The 13,122-nt window shown below is 48.7% G+C and overlaps 1 protein-coding gene across 2 annotated transcripts in view; it reads right to left on the bottom strand.

Annotated features, from left to right (window-relative positions):
• FAM171A2 (family with sequence similarity 171 member A2) overlaps window positions 1–12,344 on the bottom strand; it is a 45,487-nt gene extending 33,143 nt beyond the window's left edge. Inside the window, exon 1 of one of the 2 annotated variants that reach the window (XM_082194790.1) lies at window positions 11,964–12,344. In XM_082194790.1, the coding sequence (XP_082050916.1) occupies window positions 11,964–12,078 (115 nt within the window). In that variant the 5' untranslated portion in view covers window positions 12,079–12,344. The remainder of the gene's footprint in view (window positions 1–11,963) is intronic. The other variant, XM_082194793.1, reaches the window with a different exon arrangement.
• Window positions 12,345–13,122: the final 778 nt, after the last annotated feature.

Below are 13,122 nucleotides of genomic sequence, written 5' to 3'. Positions count from 1 at the left end.
GTCCCCACACAGTCTGCACTGTGTTCCAGGCCCACAGAGACAAATAGCTTTCCTCAGACCCTAAGCCCATATTGGTTGCTAGTTCAGTGTGTTATTACACCTTATGATGCTTCAATAGACTGATAATGACGAAGAGAAAGTCACCTCTGGAAGACATTGCTATAGTTTTAGGCTGCATGCAATACTATTAAAGCACATTCAATGCACATTCTTTCCCTCAAAGAATTCTGGGCACTGTAGTTTATGCCTGTGTTTGAAGCTCGGATATATAATCTAATTGCCAAATGGCACCTTAAACCTAGATATGATGGTCACCACAATGGAAATGTCTAGATGCCTTTTTGCAGTGGATTATCATCATCCTCATCTCATTTCTATACCATATTTTAAAGAAGAAAACTCAAAGCAGTTGACGGCACATTAAAACATCACACAATCCAAAACAAATTCAAGCTTTGAGAAAAGTATTTCAGATTCTTCCCTAAGTGACATTTTGTTTCCCCCGGTCGCCAGATCCAGAGATCTCTGTGCAGTCGCAATTGGAACTGTGCCAGTTGCAAAACACGCCTGGAGTCTGGCTAACAATGGTTTACCCCTCAGAGACCTACAATTCCTAGCAATCATCAATAAACTACAGCTCACAGAATTCTTTTTTTTGGGGGGGGGGGTGTATTTTGAGTGTGCTTTAAAGGTATAGCACATGGGTAGGCAAACTAAGGCCTGGGAGGCCAGATCTGGCCCAATTGTCTTCTAAATCCGGCCCGCGGACAGTCCAGGAATCAGTGTGTTTTCACATGAGTAGAATGTGTCCTTTTATTTAAAATGCATCTCTGGATTATTTGTGGGGCCTGCCTGGTGTTTTTTCATGAGTAGAATGTGAGCTTTTATTTAAAACACATTTCTGGGTTATTTGTGGGGCATAGGAATTCGTCCATTTTTATTTTTTTCAAAATATAGTCCAGCCCCCCACAAGGTCTGAGGGACAGTGGACCGGCCCCCTGCTAAAAAGGTTTGCTGACCCCTGGTATAGTATGTATGCAACTTGCATGTCAAGAGTTCTACTCCGGTCTGAATCCAACAATCCTTTTGTTACGGAAGCCAACGCTTTGCCAAGAGAGTGGAGCTTTTGTTTATTCCTGTGGCCAAACAAGACCGGAAAGAGAATATGTTCTCTGGACTTTCCCAAGGCCATACAATGAGGACATAATCTGAGCCAAGGTGGAGCTCTCGGGCCTATTTTGAACGCCAGAGCTGGTACGCCATATGTGTTGCTAGGTTGCCTCTAAGGATGTGCAGAGTGCCACTCACTAAGTACACAAGAGACAATTCACCGCTATCTGCATACAGATATGCATACAGAGGATGGATGGCGGCAAACAGATTGAGATTGAATCCTGACAAGACAGAAGCACTGTTTTTGGGGGACAGGAGGCAGGCAGGTGTGGAGGATTCCCTGGTCCTGAATGGGGTAACTGTGCCCCTGAAGGACCAGGTGCACAGCCTGGGAGTCATTTTGGACTCACAGCTGTCCATGGAGGCGCAGGTCAATTCTGTGTCCAGGGCAGCTGTCTACCAGCTCCATCTGGTACGCAGGCTGAGCCCCTACCTGCCTGCGGACTGTCTCGCCAGAGTGGTGCATGCTCTGGTTATCTCCCGCTTGGACTACTGCAATGCGCTCTACGTGGGGCTACCTTTGAAGGTGACCCGGAAACTACAACTAATCCAGAATGCAGCAGCCAGACTGGTGACTGGGAGCGGCCACCGAGACCATATAACACCGGTCTTGAAAGACCTACATTGGCTCCCAGTACGTTTCCGAGCACAATTCAAAGTGTTGGTGCTGACCTTTAAAGCCCTAAACGGCCTCGGTCCAGTATACCTGAAGGAGCGTCTCCACCTCCATCGTTCTACCCGGACACTGAGGTCCAGCGCCGAGGGCCTTCTGGCGGTTCCCTCACTGCAAGAAGCCAAGTTAGAGGGAACCAGGCAGAGGGCCTTCTCGGTAGTGGCGCCCTCCCTGTGGAACGCCCTCCCACCAGATGTCAAACAACTACCAGGCTTTTAGAAGACATCTGAAGGCAGCCCTGTTTAGGGAAGCTTTTAATGTTTGATGTATCACAGTATTTTAATATTCTTTTGGAAGCCGCCCAGAGTGGCTGGGGAAACCCAGCCAGATGGGCGGGGTATAAATAATAAATTATTATTATTATTATTATTATTATTATTATTATTATGTGTGGGATTAAGAAAGGAGGGATTCTTGGTGAGAGCATTTAGCTACCAACCACGGTTTCAAAGGCTGGGAAGAAAAAAAAAGTTTAGATGGGAGTCACTCCAGATAGTGGAGGACCAACAGGAATGAAAAAGCTGCTGGCTCCATTACCTCAGGCACTTACATCACTGTTCTCTGTTTATGATGGCAGTTTGGGCATTTTCATATACTATGATCATACACTAGCTTAGCAGCTCCCAAAGAAGCATGGAAACAGACCCACTTCAAGCAAGAAGAACTACCAATGAAAGAAGAATGGAGGATGAAACTGATGGACTATGCAGAATTAGATAAATTAACAGGAAGGATTCGAAACCTGCGGGACCAGAGATTCTCAGAAGACTGGAGTAAATTTACGAACTATTTGAAAAGCAATTGTGATGAACAGATTACGCTAGTAGGTTTGCAAGAAGTTTTGTAAGGTGAATTATTTGAAATATTGCAAGAAAGATAATGAGGCGAATTATTAGTTAAGGATAATTAAAGGTAATATGAAATTAAGAAATGCATAATAAGTGATAAAGAACATAAAATCATCAGAAGTGTTGACGGAAGTCTAAAAATATTGTATAAGATGAGAAGTTATGTTGTATGACTGTTCGAACTGTTATGTTAAAAAATTAATAAAAATGTGTGTGTGTGAATAAAACTGACCCACTTCAAGGAGGATGGGGTGAAAATAAACGGGGGGGGGGAGAGAGACTTCAAGCAACTTTGCAAACTCAAGGTGCTCTATAGATCAGAACGATTAAGAACGACAAGCAGGGACATGCAACAAAAATCTTGCTGTGTCTCTTTAGCCCCCAACAATGAATCTTCTGCTCTGGGGCCTAGCCAACCTGGAAACAAATCCTTGTTTTGCTGTTCCAGGGCTTCCTTGAGGGCTTTTGAAATGGCGGACATTCCCTCAGAGCATAACAAAGCTCCTTTTCCAGTCTGGCTGTACAAGTTCACTGAGACTGGGGATATGTGGCAACGTTTTGTCGCGTCCCCCAGTTTGTTCCTAAATATCCCTTTGCTGTGCTGTACACGACTTGGTTGTTATGTAGCAGTTGGAGAAATGTTCCGACAGAACAAGCCAGCGAGTAAGAAGGGAAGAAATGGGACCTGCTGCAACAAAATGGGGCAGCGTGCCCCCAACCACCTGAGAGCTCCGATCAAGGAAGTGGAGACTTTAAAGAGCGGGGAGGGGATAAAGGGCACCTTGCCCCCAAACACACACACAATTACTCCAATCTTCCCCTCCTGAGCTATATACAGTGGTACCTCTGGTTAAGTACTTAATTCGTTCCGGAGGTCCGTTCTTAACCTGAAACTGTTCTTAACCTGGGGTACCACTTTAGATAATGGGGCCTCCCGCTACCACCACCGCTGCATGATTTCTGTTCTCATCCTGAAGCAAAGTTCTTAACCCGAGGTACTATTTCTGGGTTAGCGGAGTCTGTAGCCTGAAGCGTCTGTAACCTGAAGTGTCTGTAACCCGAGGTACCACTGTAGTGGTACCAGCCAAAGCACACCTGAACTTCTTGCACTGCTATAGCAGGCAGGACTCCTGGAGCATTAAAAAGGAGAGAAAACTGTACTTTGTCTTTCCCTTGTCCTGAAACATCCTTGTATAGCATAGCAGGGAAGGGTTTTTTTAAACCTCACAGAAGGTAACTCGCTAACCTCATTCCCCCACCCCACCCTGCTCCATACTTATGACAAGCTGTCAGGGACTTAGAATCTTAGAATCATAGAATCATAGAATCATAGAATCATAGAGTTGGAAGAGACCACAAGGGCCATCGAGTCCAACTCCCTGCCAAGCAGGAAACACCATCAGAGCACTCCTGACATATGGTTGTCAAGCCTCTGCTTAAAGACCTCCAAAGTAGGAGACTCCACCACACTCCTTGGCAGCAAATTCCACTGTCAAACAGCTCTTACTGTCAGGAAGTTCTTCCTAATGTTTAGGTGGAATCTTCTTTCTTGTAGTTTGGATCCATTGCTCCGTGTCCGCTTCTCTGGAGCAGCAGAAAACAACCTTTCTCCCTCCTCTATGTGACATCCTTTTATATATTTGAACATGGCTATCATATCACCCCTTAACCTCCTCTTCTCCAGGCTAAACATGCCCAGCTCCCTTAGCCGTTCCTCATAAGGCATCGTTTCCAGGCCTTTGACCATTTTGGTTGCCCTCCTCTGGACACGTTCCAGTTTGTCAGTGTCCTTCTTGAATTGTGGTGCCCAGAACTGGACACAGTACTCCAGGTGTGGTCTGACCAGAGCAGAATACAGTGGCACTATTACTTCCACTTGAGCAGGTCAATTCCTTCTTTAGCATTTTTTGGGGGGTGGGTGGGCAATATTCTATTTTTCCACCACTGCCTACTTTATCTGATGAACTCACACAATCTGCCTCTGGCTGAGCTGATTTATTTAGATCTCAACCCCCACCCGCCCCTTCCTCAGCTGCAACCAGCTTTCTGTGGCCTTGTCAGGATTTTGTTGTTACTGCATTTTTTAATTAAAAAAGTTCTTTTTCTTTTAATTTACAACACTGGGCCCCAGAGCAGAGGATATAAACCCCTTCCCATACTTTTGGGTGGCTTCCAACCCCTTGGCTTTTGCTAATACCGTGGTACCTCGGGTTACAGGTTACAGGCGCTTCAGGTTACAGACTCGGCTAACCCAGAAATATTACCTCGGGTTAAGAATTTTGCTTCAGGATGAGAAAAGAAATTGTGCGGCAGCGGGAGGCCCCATTAGCTAAAGTGGTGCTTCAGGTTAAGAACGGACCTCCGGAACGAATTAAGTTCTTAACCCGAGCTACCACTGTAGCGGGAATGACGCCAACAAGCAGGGACCAACAACAAAACGCCGCAGCGCATTCCCAGCCCCCAGCCTGGGATTCTTAGTAATAATAGAGAGTTTGGTGTGAGAGGCCGAGACAGCACTCATCACTCTCTCAAGACAGCTATCGTCAAAGTTCCTAGGGAGGAAGTAATCGCCATCAAATCATAGAATCATAGAGTTGGAAGAGACCACAAGGGCCATCGAGTCCAACCCCCTGCCAAGCAGGAAACACCATCAGAGCACTCCTGACATATGGTTGTCAAGCCTCTGCTTAAAGACCTCCAAAGTAGGAGACTCCACCACACTCCTTGGCAGCAAATTCCACTGTCGAACAGCTCTTACTGTCAGGAAGTTCTTCCTAATGTTTAGGTGGAATCTTATTTCTTGTAGTTTGGATCCATTGCTCCGTGTCCGCTTCTCTGGAGCAGCAGAAAACAACCTTTCTCCCTCCTCTATATGACATCCTTTTATATATTTGAACATGGCTATCATATCACCCCTTAACCTCCTCTTCTCCAGGCTAAACATGCCCAGCTCCCTTAGCCGTTCCTCATAAGGCATCGTTTCCAGGCCTTTGACCATTTTGGTTGCAGTTTCCACAAATCATTTGCGTCTAGGACAAATACGTAATACATCGCAGGCTGCAATAGTCCCTGAGGTAAAAAAGAGTATTATTGAATCCAGGAGCACCCCCACCCCAAACTACGCAGCAGTTGGATTTTTGCAGCTGAGGAATGCTGTTGGATCCAGATGCTTTCCAGATGTCCCATTTTTCCACAACTATAAGCAAAATATTGTTGGCCAACGCTGGCCTGATGTCCTTTTCCAGGACAGACTGTAGGGAAGCCAAATCCAGCGAAGGGTTGGGGGACGCTGACGTTCCCACACACGTTCAAGGAAGAGAGTGGGGTGCAAGAGAGCCAAGACAGGCTGGGAGAGGAGAAACAGCCAAGCGTTGCATTAACACACACTAGCATTGCAGCAGCAGCTGCTGTCCTGCAGGTTCAAAACTTGGCGCTGTCCATCAGGCCTGATCTGTGCTTGGCCGGGGGTCTTCTTGGCCGGACCACACAAAAGCTACGTCCACAAAGCCGCTCCCCATTCACCACAGCAGAAGCAAAAGAGAGGTCTGGAGCAGGCCTGCACAATTTGTGACCCACAAATCAGCCCACGGGGAAACCCCACTCAACAGTTCTGCCAAAACCAGGCAAGCTCACACAGTCAACACAGCTGTGGGGCCTTCAAAATGTGTCCTTTTAATCTGCTTTTGGTTGTGTGGCACCCTGAGAGGATCCAGGCACAATTCTCCTGCCTCCAGCTTTTTCAGTTGTGAGATACCCTCTTTGGAGATGGAGAAGACCGGGCGGTTATTCCACACAAAAATTGGAGATTTTCAGAAATGAGCACAGCCACACTCCAGGCAATGGGGCAGCAAGCATCCTATGACCATCACATACCCTGTTTCCCCACCCCAGCTGCCTCATCCGCCAGAGGAAATCCTGCCAAATTCGCTTGCCGGTCAAGAATCCGGATACAGCACAGACCAAAGTTTCCTATCCAGTTCCTGGTTGGCTTTATCTGGCTGAAGGATCAGGGACCCTCTGCTAGGTTTTCTTCCCCTAGCCATGACTGCTTCCCTCAAAATTGGATCAGCATCCATGGCAGGCTTCTCCAGACGTGGATAATTTTGGGGTGGGGGTGGGGAGGAAGGAGGATGTTCACATAACTTCATTTGGTCTCTACCTATTCTACTTAAGCTTAATCCATGTCCCCACTTCTTTTCAACCTCTGCAGCCATTTCCTCTTCTTGTGCTCCATTCCATCCAAAATGTTCCAAACGCTTATGTCTTCACTACAGGCGTCCTATAGAAATTTAGAAAACTGCAAAACAAAACCGAGCTCCTGGCAAGTCCTCATCACCTCTGCAATTTGGGATCTGCAGCACAAGCCTTGAAAGGAACGGCTCACATCAGAGCTAGCAGGATGATGTCAAGGAATCTTCATAGGTTCGTGGTTTTCAATTTGCTTTTGAGGATAGCATTGCTTGCCTCTACAACTACAGTGGTACCTCGGGTCACAGACGCTTCAGGTTACATACGCTTCAGGTTACAGATTCCGCTAACCCAGAAATAGTACCTCGGGTTAAGAACTTTGCTTCAGGATGAGAACAGAAATCACACAGCAGCAGCGGGAGGCCCCATTAGCTAAAGTGGTACCTCAGGTTAAGAACAGTTTCAGGTTAAGAACGGACCTCCGGAACAAATTAAGTACTTAACCTGAGGTACCACTGTACTTTGCAGCTTTCACAGTCTCTCAATGCACCCAGAACACTGTCTGATGAGGAATCACTGGGTGAATTTCAGTCTTGGGGATGTTGACAAACTTCAGCCTGCCCTGTCTGTTTTCAGCCTTTGCCCATCGTGGTTTAGGGTATCTAGGAGTGGCAGTGATGCTTTTGAATTATGGTGCTGGAGGAGACTCTTGAGAGTCCCATGGACTGCAAGAAAATCAAACCTCTCCATTCTGAAGGAAATCAGCCCTGAGTGCTCACTGGAAGGACAGATTGTGAAGCTGAGGCTCCAATCCTTTGGCCACCTCATGAGAAGAGAAGACTCCCTGGAAAAGACCCTGATGTTGGGAAAGATGGAGGGCACAAGGAGAATGGGACGACAGAGGATGAGATGGTTGGATAATGTTCTTGAAGCTACCAGCATGAGTTTGACCAAACTGCAGGAGGCAGTGGAAGACAGGAGTGCCATGGGGTCACGAAGAATCGGACATGACTAAACAACAACAAAAGCAGTGGCAGGTTGACCAGCTAGGTTCGAGAGCAAGGGTCTTTCAGATGTTATTGGACAATGGCTTGCACCATCATGGCCAACGGTGAAGAATTATGAGAGTTGTAGCCCAGTAAAATCTGGTTACTCCTCTCGAAGGCTTATAAATGGGAGGAAGCATTCTCACTCCACATATGGGGACAGTTGTGTGGGCACTCCTGAAAAAATACCCATGCTGCACCTGGAGGATTGTGCCAACTCACCAATCTAATACCAGTCAACAATACAGTGGTACCTCAGGTTACAGACGCTTCAGGTTACAGACTCCGCTAACCCAGAAATAATACCTCGGGTTAAGAACTTTGCTTCAGGATGAGAACAGAAATCATGCGGTGGCGGCGGGAGGCCCCATTAGCTAAAGTGGTACCTCAGGTTAAGAACAGTTTCAGGTTAAGAACGGACCTCCAGAATGAATTAAGTTCTTAACCCGAGGTACCACTTTATACCCTTTCCAGGAAAAGGTACTCAAGAGTATAGTGACTGGACAACTCTGCCTTCTTGGGTGACACTGATCTTCACCCATATCTCTTTCATTACCAAACTGTTTGACAATAGCAAGTAGTATAAAACACTCTTCAATAATAAGAATACAGAGTCTGCTAGTGGAAACCAAGAGGCACAAAGGTCTCTAGAAATACCGGTAGAATTCAGGGTGTTTTGAGGCTCTTTCTGTTCCAGAGTTCAAAATTTTGGCACAGGAGAGAAAAATCTGTTTTCCGTTTATTGGAAACCAAAGGAAAGATGATTTTAAAAAGTGATGGTGAAACCAGAGTTTGGTTTGAAGCCGCCTGATGAAGTTAAGCGTGTCTGAGTCCAGACACTGCCTGAATAGGGAGATCAGTCAGGATCCCCTGGCTCTGGGCTCCTTAATGGGGCAAAACTGATGATGATGATAATAATAATAATAATAATTTGTTTCTTATACCCCGCCCGTCTGACTGGGTTACCTCAGCCGCTCTGGGCGGCTTCCAACAAAAATTCAGGAATTGACCCCTGAAGTAAACAGACATGACTAACTTAGGTTCATCAATATCAATGGGTCTACTCTAAGTTGGACTTAGTTGAATACCACACAGTAAATAATAAAAAAAATGAAGCAGAATCAGTTTGTTTATGATAAAAGAGGTGCTGGGTCTAAAAAAAACTTGTCTGGAAGATATCAGAGAAAAGAAACTGGCTGCCAGGAGTGATTTTGTTAGCAGGTAGGTAGAACTGTAGGCTCAAAGGCAAGGATATTAGGCTGGCATGTGCCAAACGGACATATTCATTTTAAAAAGCAGGCAACACAGTTTAGCCTAAAAGTAAGAAGCTGTGTCAGAAAGCAAAACAGCCTAAATTTTTAATGAGAAATTTATGCAAAAGCCAGAATGATTAAAATATGATGATAGATAGATGGTAGATATAGATAGATATAAAGGGAATTAGTCAAATGCAAGGGGAAAACTTTAAAACTGGGACTGGCAATAATTATGTGAAAAGCTGTAATTTAATAAACACTCATAAATACAAAAAGGGATTGTTGTTGCTGAATCATTGCCATTTGTGAATTGCCACTTGCTTTGAGCACAACTGCTTTTGGGAAAGCATCACACATATTAAAAACTAAACTAAAAATGTTAGCAGGAACTTGCCAAATGCAAAGGGAGCACAGAACTCTGCCCGTTGGTCTTTTTTTGTGTGTGCGGAGTGGGGGCGAAACAAAAGAGGTGAAAGCAAAGGACTGGCAAAGTCACCAAATCAAGGACATTAGCATGTGTATGCACAGGTGAGCATTTCCTTTTTAAACAGGGCTGGGCCACAACATCTTGCCCAGATACCTTCTTCCCTGTGCTCCACACACACAAAGAGGCACGATGTGATTCGAGTTCAGGTTTGAGGAGGCAGAGCTCATTGGTCAAACTTGCCAGAGATGCTGCTGACATGTTAATTGGTGCATGGGGCAAGCAGCAGGTGAAAGGGTGGAGTCCTCCCCCCCCCCAATATGCAATGACAGTTGCAGGGAAGACAAGCAGTTTTCTGGAAACGTCAGAGTCTATTAGGTCTATAACGGAATAAAGCTGAAGTGGCAGATATCTCAGCACAGTGCTCAGGGAGGGGTTGCCATTTCTCTCTACCACCACCCAACACACACACACACACACACACAAACTGGGAAAGAAGGACTATCATTATTATTACGCATTACAATTTATATTACCCATCCTTCACCCTAAGGTCCCGGAGCTGGTCACAACAATTAAAGCACAACATGAATATTAAATTGCTAATATGCTCGCACCACCCAATTCTCCAGCTCCATCATCCAGAACAAACAAACAGGCCCTCTGTCTCCACGCTGCCATATGGACCCAAGACACTAAACAAGGAGAGCGTGGAGTGTGGGATCCACTTGGCTACCCCTCAAGCCACAGATGGGGAGAGGTCCCTGTGCACCCTTGCTTCCCCCTCACCCCCCACCCAGCCCTTCTCCAGGGTCCAGGAGGGAGGTGCCCCCCCAATGGTACAGCGCTCCGTCGCAGCAACAGCTCAGAATCAAGGTCTCCAAGGCAAACGCCATGTTCCCAGCCAGGATGCCCTAAGGGAAGGTATGGCGCCAAGCCGGAGGGTGGGGATGGGGAATTAAGTTGCATGGTGGCACTTGGGAAAATACATCTAAGGGGTGGGGGCAGAGTGAAACCGATAAACAGAAAAGGGCACTGCATAAGGAACTGGTAGACGGATTGTGTTAGAGGATGAATTATGCACCTCTGATAGGCCCTGTCCACACACGTCATGTGTGAAAGAGCCGCCACAGATCAAACACCACAAATGGGGAGATTTCTGGCTGTTTCAGACACAATGCCGCACAACGCAGGCAGGTCACACACACACCACAGGGCAGCTCACAAGCGACTGTGCATGCGTGTAGGAGCAGAGAGGTGTGTGTCTTTATGAAATGCACGAGATCAACAAGCAGAATACAAGGCAGGCAGACAACAGGTACATCCGACAGAGGTCAAAAAGGATGTGCAGAGGGAGAAATGGGTGTGGACCGAGAGAGGCAATATTCTAGTCAGATGGTATACAGACAGAAGCAGAGGGGGAGAAACACAGGGGGGGGGGGAGAGAGAGAGACGGTGGCTCAAGGATGGGGACCGCAGAGAGGCAGACAAAAGGTTCAGGGTGGGCAGCAGTAGAAGAAAAGACCCTGAAATAAACAGATTGCCATGTAAGGAGATGGCCAGCCAAAGGGATGGGAGGAGAAAGAGATGGTGCGAGCAGGGGGCTGGCAGATGGAAGGTGGAGGGAGCTCAAGGGCGCTGGGAACGGGCGTAAGAATAGACAAAAACCCTGCGCGCCCCCCCGCGCGCCCCCACCCCCCAAACCCTCCTTCCCCCCACCTCTTCCCTGTCTATGAAATGGAGGGATGGAGCCTTGGGGGGTCCCATCCCGGAGCCCAATATCGAGAGAGGGGCGCAATATTTAGGGGGGGTTTCTGTGCGTGATCGAGTGGAAGGAATCGGCGCGGACCCACCCACCGCGTACCCCCCTCCCCAATTCCCGCTGCCCCACGGCGCATCGCCTTCGCCGCCGTCCTGCAAGGTCTCGCCCATCTCCTTTTGGGGAACCAGCAGACCAGAGCCGAGGGGACACCCACCCAAACCGACCACCACCCGATCCAGAAAGGCGGAGGCGGGAGAAGCAGCCACATACACACACAATACACAAAAATTGGAGGGGGGAGGTTGAAACCCAGCTAAAGATGTGCCTCCCTTTCCCACCCACCTCAGTTTTTCTGGAAATGCGCCACCGCGTGCCAACAGCTCTCGCACCCGCATAAATGGCACGGAGCAATAGCCCCCCCACCCCACCCCAAACTGCCCCACCCACCCAGCCAGATCCCCGGTTCCCACCACAGGAGGGGGGGGGCTCCCTCGATTCACCCCCAACCCCCGCCCCGCCACTACCCGCCTTCTGCATGCAAGACCCCCGCAGCCTTTTCCTTCCTCTCCGGCGCCCCCCGCGCGCCCACTCACCCTGCGGGCTGGGAGGCTCCCCGGGCTGCGCCTTGCCGCGAGCCGGCCAGCCGGGGCCGACCAGCAGCGGCAACAGGAGGGCGAAGCGCATCGCCAGGGCCGGCGCCCGCAGCATTGTGGCCGCCCCCACCGGCTCCCCGCTACCCGGCCATGGCGCGCCCGGAGGAGCCTGGGCGGCAAGTCGGGCGCACTGGGCTGTGCGGGATCCGGTTACGCGGCGGCGGCGGCGATTGTGTCTCCTCGTCCCCGCCAGCCCCCTCCTGCCCGGCGGGGAGAAGCTGCGACTGCTCCACCTGCTGGAACAAGCCAGCACCGCCGCCGCCCCCTCGGTCTCCTCTTCTTCTTCCTCCGCCTCCTTCTTCTCGGGTGCTCCGCCTTTAGCTTACCTCACCTAGAAACTGTGTCCAATGCCAGGGAATAGTCCTGGGCAAGGGGGGGGGGATAAAAAAGTTCAGGGGAAGGGAGGGGGTGCACTGTGCCTCTGAGCATGTGCAGAACGTGAAGATTGTTCCAAGTAAGCCTCGCCCTCTCCGCAGGGCTCAAGAGGCGCCTATCTGTGGATTGGCTTCCCCTCTTCTGTTTCTTCTCCAAGGCTATTTTCTGGGTGTTCAAGGCGGTCTTCAAATGCGGAGGATTGGTGGGTAGCGGGACTTAGCAGCTTTCTAAGATTGATGCTTTTGAATTATGGTGCTGGAGGAGACTCTTGAGAGTCCCATGGACTGCAAGAAGATCAAACCTCTCCATTCTGAAGGAAATCAGCCCTGAGTGCTCACTGGAAGGACAGATCGTGAAGCTGAGGCTCCAATACTTTGGCCACCTCATGAGAAGAGAAGACTCCCTGGAAAAGACCCTGATGTTGGGAAAGATGGAGGGCACAAGGAGAAGGGGACGACGGAGGACGAGATGGTTGGATAGTGTTCTCGAAGCAACCAGCATGAGTTTGACCAAACTGCGGGAGGCAGTGGAAGACAGGAGTGCCTGGCGTGCTCTGGTCCATGGGGTCATGAAGAGTCGGACACAACTAAACAACTAAACAACAATAAGATGCCAATAAGGGACGCAGGTGGTGCTGGCGGTTAAACCACAGAGCCTAGGACTTGCCGAACAGAAGGTCGGCAATTCAAATCCCCGCGACGGGGTGAGCTCCCATTGCTTGGTC

This window comes from Podarcis vaucheri (genome assembly GCF_965113315.1).
Source record: "Podarcis vaucheri genome assembly, chromosome: 13".
Lineage (NCBI taxonomy): Eukaryota > Metazoa > Chordata > Lepidosauria > Squamata > Lacertidae > Podarcis > Podarcis vaucheri.
The sequence above is the reverse complement of the archived record's forward strand: the minus strand, read 5'-3'. Positions and strand labels throughout refer to the sequence as shown.